The 14004-nt window shown below is 40.3% G+C and overlaps 1 protein-coding gene across 1 annotated transcript; it reads right to left on the bottom strand.

The window, feature by feature from the left end:
- Positions 1-143: 143 nt before the first annotated feature.
- dhx32b (DEAH (Asp-Glu-Ala-His) box polypeptide 32b) lies at positions 144-14004 on the bottom strand. Its single transcript, XM_072690483.1, has 11 exons — positions 13592-14004; positions 12602-12795; positions 11025-11403; positions 10400-10633; positions 10171-10264; positions 9919-10068; positions 7380-7571; positions 5820-5960; positions 4805-4995; positions 3806-3996; positions 144-856 (listed from the first exon to the last, which is right to left on the bottom strand). The coding sequence occupies exons 1-11, from the start codon at positions 13814-13816 to the stop codon at positions 676-678; spliced, it is 2172 nt and encodes a 723-aa protein (XP_072546584.1). The 5' UTR covers positions 13817-14004; the 3' UTR covers positions 144-675.

The following is a 14004-nucleotide window of genomic DNA, read 5'->3' as shown; positions in this document are numbered from 1 at the left end:
AAAACTAAAAAAAACACGTTAGATGTTAGATCTGGTATGTACGATTTGGCAAAATATTACTTAAAGTGTAAACACTTCATAGACGCTCCATAGACGTATACAGATAAAGCAAAAATACACTGCCTTAAACACTTTTATGAACTGGTTTATTACCAAGGTGCAAGTTAATATAAAAAACATTAGCAGAGCAGTAGCTTACAAATAAATACAGAAACACATCGGCTGACAGAGCAAATATATTATTCAAATCTGTTATTTTACACAGCCAACATGCCAGTAAGTATTAACTTTAAAAACCTGCTTCTAATGCTATTAAAAGTCCTTGTGTAACCTAAAGCATTCTAGTGTTTCTTTACATTTGATACTCAGAGGCTAGCTAGTAGCTACAGTTTCTGAAGGAATGAAGGAATGTCACTTGAGACTTCACGGTTGGATGTGCAGCTTTCCTGCCATGGCTACTGCATAGCAGTATTCAAATATACAGTATGTTCCCTATTCCTTAATCCCACAGCAGTGCATCGTACAGATGCTGCTTCTAGAGGTCCATAATAATGGCTTTAAACCATACAGCCCTATGCTGTTGTGCATTTGCATTTAGCAATAATTAAGCCTTGTTGTTGGTCATGTTTTTTGCAGAGATCCCTCTGCATTTCCACAGTAACTGTTTGTCCAGGGCTACTGTATGACACAGCGTTCATAGGACTGCTCTTCACTGGCGCTGTTGTTCAGGGTCTGGGGCTTTCTCTTGCCCTTACATGGCGCAGCTGAGCCGTGCTCTATGATGTGTTGCAGTACCTCCTTGCTCTCACTGGGGGGCAGGTTGTAAAAGAAATACTGAGGAGCCATCTGGATAAACCTGTCCATGACACAAGAACACAAAACACTAATTAAACAATCAAAACATTTAACAAACAGTATATTAGTGAGTTAGGGATAAAAATGACAAAGTCATTAGTTCATCACACTTGGTCCACTAAGATAAAACTGAAAACTACTGAACTCTTGGCCTCTGAAAAGTTTGTTTATTAGTTGATTGGCTAAATCAGGTATGTTGGGGCCAGTAAACACATAGCGTACTGTAAATGCGCAGGGTGAATGTATTCCAGCACCAAAATTGAGAACCAACTGACCATTTAGTTGGTCAGTGTTTAAGTGTTTCAGTACTTACGATATTCCATGCTATGCTCAGAAAGGCATTGTGTTTAATGTTTAATTTATCATGAAAACGTTTAAACACTGGCCACCTCTATAATCCACTACAACAGTGGTTCCCAGCCCTGGCTCCCGAGTACCCCTACACCCTAATCAGCTCAATAATAAGCCCTTGCTCAGTCGACGTGGGTGTGTAACAACAGAGCAACCAAAATATGCAGAACAGAACAGAACTAAAATGAATTCTCTGACTGCTGACACAAACAAAATTTTATAAGATAAGTCATAAGGAGGAAACCTTAACACACATCATTTGAAGTATGCTACAGGACATCTACACAAACCAGATGAGTGAGGTGTGTGCAAAACAAGCCAAGAATATCTGAGAACTGGAGGCCTTCTGTAAAGACGTTTAAACTGCAAGAGAAATGAAACTAAAAGAACTGAAAGACTTTCAGCTACAAAAATGTTTGAAAGCTGTGATTTCAGCCACAGGGTCCTAACTATGCATGCTGTCCAAACTTTTGCACAGGCCGCAAATATTGCGTATATTGTGTATATTAAAATAGTGTGGTTCAAGTTTGATTAGCTACAGAATCTGCGTTTAAGTCTGTTCAATATAAGACTGTACATTTTGTTATGAGAGTAAAAACACGTTGTGATATATATATATATATATATTCTTTTTTTCTCTCCAATTTAATCTGCCAATTACCCAAGCCATACATATTCTTCCATTACATGCAATGCTTTTGCAGACTGATACACGCCTCCTCCAACACGTTATCAACAACACGCCTCTTTTTCCGAACTGCTGCCACTGTCGGGCAACCAATGTCCTCAGAGGAAAGTGCTGTGTACCCGGTTCTGACTCTTCGGACAGCAGACGCCGGGGCAGTCTGGAATTGCACCGGAGTGATGTGAGGAGAAAGTGCCATCTACCTACCCTGGAGAGAGCAAGGCCATTTGTGCTCTCATGGGGCAGCGGGTGCCAAAGGCTAACAGTATGACCGGGTGTTGGACCAGCAACCCACTGGTCATAGTGACAGTGTGTTATTCCACTGGATCAAACATCGCAATATTTTGTTGTCCAGGGATCTATACTGCGATATTACAAAATAAAGAAATTTTCATCAGATTTCTCTAGACGTCAAAAATCCAACATTAATAATAATGAATAATGCCCTCTGTTTATTCAAGACTAGAGTCAAATACATGATATTGGACAGATATAATCTGCCTCTGATAGATCTGTCATGGAAATCTGTGTATGATTTAATTTGCCTTACATGCCCTTGCAAATCCTGCGATGTGACTACTGCACTTGTGCACATTGCGATGACGATGCTGAAACGATATATATTGTGCAGCCCTAGTTAAAACTGATTCACAGCAGGGATAAGGTTAGGGTTCTGTTTTTGTAGAGGTTAAGGTCACGCTTGGGGTTACAGTTAATCTGATATACAGTATTTCATTTGATTCAGAGTTTGGTTACAGTTAACGGATATTGCGGTGAATGTTAGGTCAAGATAAGCTGATGATCTATAAAACATACAGAGGACCACCAAAATATAGTGTGATCAAATACAGATACCCCGTTTAGTGATACAAATTTTAAACCCAATCTGTCTGCCAGTTTACCACCAGTTTGTTTTTTAGACCTTTTTGACACACTTTTGTAATAACACAGGGAGTCCTGTTCTCTCTCTCCAAACATTAGTTCCACACACTAAGCCAGCTGCCTCTGTGTAAGCAGGGTGATATTCACAAGCCTAAGCCTCTTTCCTTCTAACAGTGCTGCGGCAGGATGTTACATATTTGCCCTGTATCAAACCGCATTGCCCGATAAGCTGCTCCAGATGGTACGGAATGCACACTTAATGCTCCACATGACGCTGGACTGGCTGTGACGGTGAAGAAAGGGAATACTAATTCAGCAACCACGTGGCTGTCAGAGCTAAAGAGGGGGTGGCATATGGAACAAATGAATGTGAAGCACAACAGCATTTCGAGTGGTTTGTTCTGTTTGATTTGTGCAAGTTTTCTCTCTAGGAACAGGGTAAAAACAGATGCTGTTTCAGGCAAGTGATTCGGTCAAGATTTGTTCTTATGATTAACCCACCGTTTTCCAACGTAACTTTATCTGCTATATCTGTAGAGCCATTTTGACACATATCTGTGTGCAATCTAAAAGAAGTGACTTGACCTATTGACTTGAAATACACTTATAATACGTGAGCAACTCAGCTGGCCAACAACATCAACAGACATTGCTATCTGGTTAAAGGAAGGTTGGCACGTGACCAAAATTGAACATCTGCTAAACTCCATGGTTAACATTCACACAATGTAAAATTCGAATGTAGCTAGACATTCAGATGTGTTTGGTTTTAAATTCAACATCTGTCTAATGTTGGAGCTTGATGATTTTTTTTTACTCATTTTCAACTTCTGTCTGACGTTAGGAGTCCAACGTATTTCTGACATCAAACTGACATCCAGGGCTTATACTGTTTATTACTGTTTTCGGTACTCAACTGTAAGCTAAAGCTAAATGTGAAATGCTGGAAATTATGTTGGAAAATGCTGGACTTTTCCTTCAATAACTGTCCTTCTTAATATACCACCCCTAAAGCCTCAGAAGTGGACTTACTCATGTGCTGAAATCTCGGTGGCTGTTCGAATGCAGTTGTTCTCAGACAGCATGTGTTCGTGGTAAAGAACCCACTCCGGAAGTTTCTGCTTGGGAGGTTCAGCTCCATAGCCGGACAGAGGATGGATTTGAGCCACATGTTTGTGAGTAAGCATGAAGTAATTTCCCGTCCCATCAATGTCCCTGGCCACCTGGAATATTGGACAGGTGAACAGACATTACTTTATTGATCTGCAAAAGGAAACATGCTGAAATGTGACATGTGCAGCACACATAGAACACATCTTTTCACTTATACACAGGAACAGATACATCAGAGCAAAAAAGCATGATTTTCTAAAACTAAAGATCAAAAGCAACGAGTCCATGAGCTCCGACGACCACTGAATAACTAAAAGTGTATTCATATTTTGTGTATGGGATGTGGTCTATTGTTTGTTTGCAAGATCTGTCCAATTATTCATTGTAAGAGGTTCGGGATAGGACGTGACACTGGAAGGAGACAGTCTAGAGTCACAGAAGATGGCGTAGAAGATTTCTAATAGCTCTTCACAGAACTCTAACCAGCAAATTTCTGCCCTGTTAGATCTGCCCTGGTCAATTGTAAACACTAGGAGCAACAGTAGTTCAGTCAAAGAGTTCTGAATAACATATGAAGAAACATTGCCTATCCTCCATATCATTACTCACACAAGTTCAAAACTGCCTCCAGAAGAAACATCAGCACCGCTTGATGAGAAAACAAGGTTGCTCTCCAAGTGCAAAAATTTCTGATTCACTTTAAGTTTTGAACCTCTTTAACTTCTAAACTTCACATTAACCTCAGCAAGGCCCTTTTACTGTGGACTGGGAAACCCCTTAGTAACTTTTCCTCCACAGCTTAAGAACACCTTTTCTCCACTGCTTAGCATTGCTGAACAAGCCTCATTTCTGGTTTGTACATGAATTAATCAAAGTAAATCAAACTCCAGGAAAGTTAAAGGGTCCTGATGGCCACACCTGCATGAAGAAGCCAGCCAGAAGTGCACGTTTGATGTCCAACGTGTTAGTCTTGGATCCAAAAGCAGGGGAGGACACTGGTAACTCTATCCGTTTCAGGATCTCAACAAGCTCTGCTCGAACTGCATCAGCTGTTTCTAGAGCGGTCAGACTCAGAAAATGATCATCACACCAGCGCTTTGTGTTGGAATCTGAGGGAGAAATTACCTGGTTAGAAAAGTTATGAATACACATAGATAGAAATACTTATTATTTTCTGTTTTATAAACAGGTGTATATGCATGCTAGTATATTAAAATACACTGAGCTGCTAGTTTATTAGACGTTTAGGTGCACTTTGTAGATACAGTTAACAATTACTGTATACAACTGTAGTTCACATGTTCCATCAGTTTATCAGTCACTGCTCTACCTGACATACGTATATTCTAACACCATAAACTCTTACATAGCATGTCAATGTCACTGCTAGGCTGAGAGTAGTCCATCACACAAATAATATCTGGTCTGTGGTGGCTCTACAGTGGTCTCTTTCCATTCATAAACAGGGTAGATGGGAGCTGATTAGTTGTGCAGCAACAAATGAGCTACAGTCAGTCAGTAATTGTAAACATACTAATTGCACCAATATGGCATGCTAATGACCATTTATACCAGTTTAGTACTTGAGAGTAGAGTTTGATGTGTAAGTGCATGATTGTGCCTGCCATTTACATGATATTGGCAGAGGATGCTGTGAGTGTGTTTATAAACCATTCATTCTGCTATTTGTTGTTGGTAAGCATTGTACTACCCCTAATTATTTATTATTCTTTGTCTGTATTGTGTTGTATTGTCTGTCTGCACTTGTATTGTGTTGCACTTGTGTTCTGTATGCACTGTGTCTATGTTGCACCATGGTCCTGAGGAACGTTGTGTCGTTTTACTGTGTACTCTGCATGTAGTTGAAATGACAATAAAAACCCACTAGACTTGACTTGACTTGACTTGTACATGTTGTGCTTTCTTGACTCACATGAGCTGTACTGGCTGTGTTTGTAGGCGTTATAAACGTTGATGAGGGAAAAGTGGTCCCCCTCGGCGTGACAGAAGCTCTGATGGCACTCCAAAGCTTCCTGTTTGAACTCCACCGGAGGGGCCAAGAAACAACTTGGAGCTGAAAAAGAAACATACAGAAGTCAAGAGTTGCACAATGTATCATGTGCTAATCATTATGACAGCATTGGCTCAAAAATGATATCCTGATAAAATATAGTGATAGTAGAGTTTAGTTATAATACAAGTCACACTACCAAGTAACTGTAATATGATACACAGCCCATTTTATATAGCTCTACTTACTGCTGCACAGACATGTGATCCTAGTGTAAAACTATACTGACTAGATACAACCCAACTGAGCATGTGAAAAGATCTTTAATGGTAGCATGAACTATCAGCTCTTAACTAAAGAGATGGTTGAGTTCAAATCAGTGGGAAATGAATACTAAAAGACACTGCTGTGTAAAGCAGAGACAGATCTAGAATAGTTCATTATTCAGATGAACTATTCCATCTATTACACGGTAGATATGCATAGATATATGAGATATGCTTTAGGGGTTTCTGGTATCTGCTGGGGTACGTAATTTGAGTACTACCTGTTAAAGTGTGTCCAGATTGCACTGAATAGCATTCACATGTTTTTAGACATGTTTACATGCATGGCATTTGACTGAAGCTCTTATCAAGGGGGAATTACATGTAAATCATGTTAGACATATAGGTGAATGTAACATTAGGGGTCTTATTGGTGTAGGGTGGTGTGTTTTCCCAGCCCGGGAATCAAATCCTAGTCCTAGTCACAGGGAAGGTGCCAAAACAGACAGCGAAATGCCATGGACAATGGACGACTCCCACAAATAGAGCATTATATTTTGAACAGGACACAGTTTCAGACATAGCTATAGGATTGTGTGCCATTTTTGGTAGAGATGTACTTATATGGTGATATTATTCATGTATGTAGCCAATGCTGAGGGCAATATATATGCATTTGTCAAATACAGAATATGGGTAATTGCGGTATACTATATAGACAAAAGTACTCAGACAACAGCTCATTCATTTAGTCTGAAATCAAGGTTATTAAAAAAGATCCTGCTTTTGTTGGATTAACTGTCTTGACTGTTCAGGGAAGGTTTTCTAGATGTTAGAGCATTGCTGTGATTACATTCAGCGACAAGCACATTAGTGGGGCCAGCATGTTGAATGAGCAGATGAGGATCAGGTTGGGTGGATGATTACCACCCCACTTCATCCACACCTCCCCAACTCATCCCAAACGTACTGGATGGAGCACCACCATTCCAGAGAACACAGTTCCACTGCTCCACAGCTCAATGCAATTTATACCCTTCTAGCCCATGCCTTGCATTAGGTATGGTGCTTTTGCACATCTGTGTCAGCAAAGGGTGCAAAGTAGCTGAATGCATTCATTAAAAGGGGTATCCACAAACATTTGGTCATATAGTGCATGTAACATTTATTTGCAGAGGGTCAGTACTCAGAATCTAAATAGAATTTGTAAAATTACCTGTTAACATGGAAACAATAGTCAGCACTTCATTCACACAGTCAAACTCGCAAGAAGCCAGCAAAGTCTTAGCCATCTGAGGCTCCAGAGGGAATTCTGACATTATTATTCCAATCTCGGAAAGATTGCCATCATCATCCAGAGCTGCGAGATAGTCCAGCTCTTCTAAAGCCTGCATGAGGCCCTCAGGATCTGTACGTGGGTGAGAATTGAAAATTATGAATAAAAACATGGCATTTCAAGTGTTATTCCCTAATCCTGAACACAGCCTTACACAATAGATTTTTTACAATACAGCATCTCCAAATGATGTTAGAGAAGTGCTCTGACTACAAACTGCAGCTTTCAGCCACTGTGCCATTTTAACAATAGAGTCTCCTGTGTTTCCTCCAGTCCATCATTACTGGATGCCCTCTTGAACAGCGCTCCCCTGTCCCTACTTCTGCTAATGAAGTGCTTTGCTCTTGTGCCCCGGTGGATGGTTCCTGGGGCCGCAAGCAGCCAGAAGCAGGTCATCTCTGGAACAAAGAACCCAGTTAGAGGGCTGTCGGCTCAGTTAAAGCACGGCTCGCCACCCCCTAATACGGCCAGAGCCCAACACAGAAGCCATCTGTGGCAGATCTGTGGGCCAAGAGGAACCTGGCTGACCCAGGCCAGTGCACTGCCAAGGAAAGGGAGCAGCTTATTTGTGCTGAGGCCTGTCAGACAGGAGCAGCATGAGTGTTCGGAGAGTAAATAACATGTGACGAGGGTGAGGTATTCTCCAGACTAATGCCTGACATGCTGACAGGATAAAAGTATTTTTCCCACTGGTAGACATGCGAGCCTTGAGTGGTAAGAGTGTAGTTGGTTTCATTATGATGGATCCAAATAAAATAACAAAATAACTATAATATGTGCAACTAAGAAAGCAAGAAGCTGTAAGAAGATATTCTAAATGATTAACAGATTGGGTGTAATAATGCACTGAATCACTGACAAATCGCAATGCAAAAATCTAGTGCTGTGTATTGTGAAGATTTAGGCATTCTGACGATTATTATATTTGGTAAAAAAAAAAATCTATTCTAAAAAATATATAATTTATAAAATATATATTCCATTACATAAAAATGTATTGTATTTATAATTCTAGTCAATTAAATAACATATATAATATGTTACATATAAAATAAAAGGTATTTTGATATATAAAAAAGTTGGATTGTTTGAACACAATTTACAACAACCAGCACCAATGACCCACCCACTCCAGCACGTTCATGTCATGCCCAACCTTCCCGCCTCCCAGTTTTAGTCTTATTAGTGGATTATGCAACAGCATGTATACAGTCATCATTCTTCGTCATTTCATAGATTTGCGGGCTGACTGTATTGTGTAACACAGAGGTGTGCAATGTAATAGTATTTTACTATTATTGTGATTTTCTTAGACTTGTGCGCTTACACCCTACTGTTCAACTCCATGTTTCATTAAAGAGAGCATAATTAGACCTGTTTAACTGGATTTAATGCAATGGTTCATAGCTATAGGTATTGCCTATAGCTATTGATAGCAGGTTTAAAATCTGGCATTACTACTGCGCTGTGGGTCAGAATGTTGGAATTCTTGTTGTATATTGTGGAGATATTGGGATGTAATATCTTTGCCTTATTACTCAGACCTAGTTGCACTTGTATCAAACAGTAGATGATTTAAAAATAAACATAATAATATACTTAATTAAACTCTCAGGACAAATAACTACAAATGCTGTGAATAGGTCATTGCAATATATAATTTGTCATGTTACATAGCCATTCCCAGATGACCTGACATGTTGAATGAAACATCTCAAAAAACTTTTGCTGCACATAAACTAGACCTACATTTAAACAGTGAAAGATATGGTAAAACATATTTATATTATGATTATATTATAACAGTTACTACTAATGAACTACAGAGCCAAAGATATGCCCATAAGTTTATTTCACACAAGGTGTAGTATGGTGTTAATCGTTACAATTAGATAGCAGTAACAGTAACATCATAATGATAGTAAGAGGTTGTACAGTGGTAAAAGGAGAAGATGTACACATTGAAGCAAAAAATAAAAAAAGTAAATTAATTAATTAATAAATAAATGTCACACTCACGTCAGGTGACAAATGTCGCTCTGCTCTCATTTATTTATTTAATAGCTCTTTCCCAGTATTTAGCCAGGACATTATTGTTCCTATTTTTGCCCCATTTATTCTGGCCGCAGTACATTCCAGAATAGTAATATCCCGAAACTAAGTAAGCCAAAGGTGATGGGCAGGAACAGACGGTTCAAACCATATTTTCAGTATTGTCTTCAGTATTGTATTGACTTTTTAACAATACCCCATAATTATCACAATCTTTTGACGAGCAGACAAAAAAGACACTGCTATTGAAATATTACTTACATTGATTTTAAGAATCAATTTTGCTGCAAAAAATCCAATTGAACAATTGATGAAAAGATGTTTATAAACATTCTAACACCTGTGTAGATGTATGTGTGTATCTCACCTGGTCTATCAATGAAGTCACAGTTACCCAGGCCAGCAATCTCCATCCTCTTGAGGAACAGCACGGTGGAAGTGATGTCAGACTCCAGGATGTGAGGAACACTTTCAGCAGGAAGGGGTGTGGCCTCCGGATACAAGCAAAAACACTTCCCTACAGACAACACAATTCTGGTTATAGAAGGACTACCAAAAGCAGACATGACAGACTGTTGCTCAACTGACTTCTGGCTTGTCTAAGCTGAAGAGCTACTACCTGTCGGTCCAATTAGCTGTTTGCGGCTCTCGGCTTGGCTCTTGCTGATTGGCCGAATGACAATGGAATTGGCTCTGATTCGAGGGTTATACACCTGTCACACATGACATCAATAAAAATCAGTCTATAATATGAACCAATATATGAACCAAATAAAAACACAGACAATACAACAAAATACATCAGGAAACACCATTAAAGTAGGCAATTCATTCAGAGAATTACGTACATATCTTTTTTGTACTCCAGCATCGATGATAAAGCGAATGCTATGCATGGCCCAGAACAAGTCTTCAGTGGGGCCACAGGTGAGGAAGACTTTCCTGCACCTGCTGTCCTCCTCAGTCGGCGCAGGAAGGTTGTCACCTTGGTCTGGACAGAGGGACACAGGCACCAATTCACCTAATGACGAAGCCAGGCTGGCCCCTTCCCTCCGCAAAATGGCATGAGCGCATTCAATCTCCTTGGCAAAAGAGAAGACAAAAAAAAGAGAATGAGAAAATAAGAAGACATTTGTTCCTATTTCCAAGGAAACAGGACCATTCACACTTCTATGCAGCGTTCTCTAAAGGTTGATGGCATTTAGGTACAGCCAGCAACCTTCAGTGCTTTGCAGGGGTCCAGCGAGGCCTGAAAAACCATTAGAGCAAATAAATACCTCTAAAATAGCGAGCAGTCTCTGGACCTTTGGTCAATCTTGAAAACACTCTTACTAAGTAGATCAAAATGCCACAATCACCATATTCTACTCTTCTAGTGGGTTTCTATTTGTGGAACACACTCTGTTCCTTAATTTGCTGCTCTCAATTTTAAATGTAGATGTTAGATCCTAGAACCTCCATGGATTCTCTTACTTGCTCAGTAGCCAGGAACGCAACAATATCTCCAGGGTCCTGAGTCTGGTGGATCTCCATAGCCAGGCGGAGAGTGGAGCACAGATAGTCCTTCACACCTCCTCTCTCTGCCCCATACACCACCTCAGACGGCCGTCCTGCTTCCAGCCGGATCAGAGGTACGCTTCCGTAGTGGTGGAGAAGTTTGTCGGAGGAGTGTGGGGCAGTGAGGATGACCAGACGGAGCTCGGGCCGTGAGAGCAGGACGTCTTTGAGCAGGCCGAGGAGGAGGTCCGTGCTGACGGTGCGCTCCTGGGCCTGATCGATCACCACCACACCGTACTGCTCCAGCAGAGGGTCCGACATCATTTCACGAAGCAAGACGTCATCAGTGCAATATCTGCCAGCAAAAAAAGGTAATGTACAGAGGAACACAGTTATTGCAAAGTATCATAACTAAATAGAACAAATGCATATTGTAATTTTAGAGTCACCCCATGACACACTTAATGCAGAGAATCTCACTGCTTTGCAGATTCTTAACTTTATGATAAACGTTTGTTTTTGTGAGTAGAATTTGATAAAGCTATTGTTATGTGTAGATCCGTTATATTTTTATCATTGCACCATTTCTGTCATCAGAAAAATGTAAATAGAATAATATTTATGTAATGAATTATTTTATAATGTTACATTTACATGGTATAGTAACATGGAAAGTCCAGACAAGATAGTAGTAATAAATATATATCAGTAGTAGTTAATATAAATGTAATTTTCAATCATTCTGAGATGGTCCTATTTGGGGCGGGTGATATTTTGTCATTTTGTCATTTTATAACACTATTAATAATAATAAAATTCATCAGCAATTAAACTCTGCAATTAAAATTAACCACATACATTTGTTAGCATAATTAGTTCTGTTTGACCAGATTTTTGGCCCATGCCAATGATACAAACCAAATACAAAAAATATTCAATTCTCATGATTTTACAGTTTTGTCCTATTGCCCACCCCTTGTCCTATTTAATTGTAACCCTTCAAGAGCGCTTCGGGCAGAACAACAAAACATACAACATTAAAAATACAGCCAAGGACTGATTAAAATTCCCAACCCTGCTGGATCTAACAATACATCAAACCCATCGTACTGGCACTCCAAATACTTCACATCAATATGAGCCTAATGAAAGCAGACAGCGATTCTCTGATGGTAATTTACTCAGGTAATTATGGAGGTCAGTGTTTTCATTAAGTCTGCTCCTCTCAGCTGTTCTAATCACCACGTCCCTTGTCTTTGTGCAGCAGGCTGACTTATGGCTGTTCCACAGGCTCCTGAGGAGCATATGGGCAGTGTGGGTGCATGGCAGCTGCTGAAGGGGACCCCAAAACTAGGCCTCCAAGCCTTTTGTTAGCTTTTCTTAGCGAGACAGGCGTCTGTGAAAGGACGTGTGTGCAACGGGGGAGGGGGACACTGCAGAATAAAGGAGGGAAAAAGTGTTTTGTTGGACAGAGAAGTGACCAAGTTGAGGGAACCCGGGATGAAGGGATGTGTATGTCCAAAGCTCAAGAGCACATGAAGTAAAATAAGTACCTTAGCACGGTGTCAGTGGAGCAGCAGGTCTGAAGCGGGATGTTGTATCCCACCTCATGACCGATGTTCACGTCCATCTCGTCGGCCACGCGCAGGGCTAGGTCCACCGTGCTCTGTCGGTGGATCTGAGTGCACACCACCATGCCATTTTGGTACTGCACGGACAGGCAGAACTCTGCACACCACTGCGGAATCTGTAAGGCAACAAGGACACATTCGAACCCAGGGTCACACTGCTGTCCAACATTCTTTAGTCTAGACCAGCTGCGGTGGACAGGGGACAGCCTCACGTGGAGGATACCAATTAAGATATACATGCAGGACAGTTCAAATACTATAGATACTGATTCAACAGTGATCCAGGGCCCAAATAAAAGGAAATCTAGATTAAATAGTCTAAATGAAATTCTACCACTATTGAAACATTTCCGTATCATTTAAATGTGATTCAATCTAAGTGGTTTAATCTGAAAATTACTGATATACAATTACTCACAGTACATCTGAGATGGTTAAGGTCTCCAAAAGTGCCCTCGCAGATGAATATTACACAACACAGTTCACAACACCCTGCCTGATGCCTGGGACATTGATTTAGAATAGGTTTGAGATTACATTTTTGCATGAACTATATTTTAAGATTAAATGCATTCCTGGAACAGGTGCATGTGGGGTGTTGTGAGGCAAAGTGGTACTCAAATAAAGGACCTGACCTTACCACAGCTTAGCTGTTATCAATATTACATATGAAAACCCAGAGGCTCACTGCTCGTTGTGTATGATCAATAATAATAATAATAATAATAATAATGACCATAAATATGTTTTGAAGACATGGTGACCCCTGATTCCTATCACCACCATTGTCAAGCAATCCAAGGCTGTATGTTTCTCTAAAATAAGCCATCAAGCCCACATCACTCCTACATGTGACTACATTATGCAGACAATCTGAAAGCTCGTTGGAGACAAATAAACAGAGGTAGCTACCTGAGTGCTTTGTCCAGTTTTAGCTGTGCCGCTGACAATGACAAGCTGGTTGTTGATAATAGACTCCATGAACTCACACTTGGCTTCCCAAACTGGTAGAGCTTTCCTCTCCCTCAGCAGTTTGTAATATCGAGAGGAAAAGGGCAGCCCGTCGAACTGGTTAAGCTCCAGAAGGTCATCGCCATCCAAATCCTTGTTTGAATCCATATCTGTGAATTTCTCCATAATTAGGCCCACCTCGCGCGCCTTTATACCCAGCCAAAAAAAACACCACAGCCAAAACAAAATGTTACTCGCTATCAGTTAAATGTTTTTTTTTTTTCCATCTGTGTGAAAATGCCTGGCTATGTATTATATATATTCTTATCCAGGCAGAAAACGCTGTAAGCAGAAACGCGCTCGAGCCGCAACAG

This window comes from Salminus brasiliensis, chromosome 10 (assembly GCF_030463535.1).
Source record: "Salminus brasiliensis chromosome 10, fSalBra1.hap2, whole genome shotgun sequence".
In the NCBI taxonomy this organism is placed as follows: Eukaryota; Metazoa; Chordata; class Actinopteri; order Characiformes; family Bryconidae; genus Salminus; species Salminus brasiliensis.
The sequence above is the reverse complement of the archived record's forward strand: the minus strand, read 5'-3'. Positions and strand labels throughout refer to the sequence as shown.

Bases quoted from the DNA above. Each gene is read 5' to 3' on its own strand.
- dhx32b (XM_072690483.1), bottom strand. From the start codon at position 13,816: ATGGAGAAATTCACAGATATGGATTCAAACAAGGATTTGGATGGCGAT. The intron at 12,796-13,591 runs GTAGCTACCTCT...GTTGCCTTACAG, and splicing joins AAACTGGACAAAGCACTCAG to ATTCCGCAGTGGTGTGCAGA. The intron at 10,069-10,170 runs GTAGTAGCTCTT...TGTTGTCTGTAG, and splicing joins ACAGCTAATTGGACCGACAG to GGAAGTGTTTTTGCTTGTAT.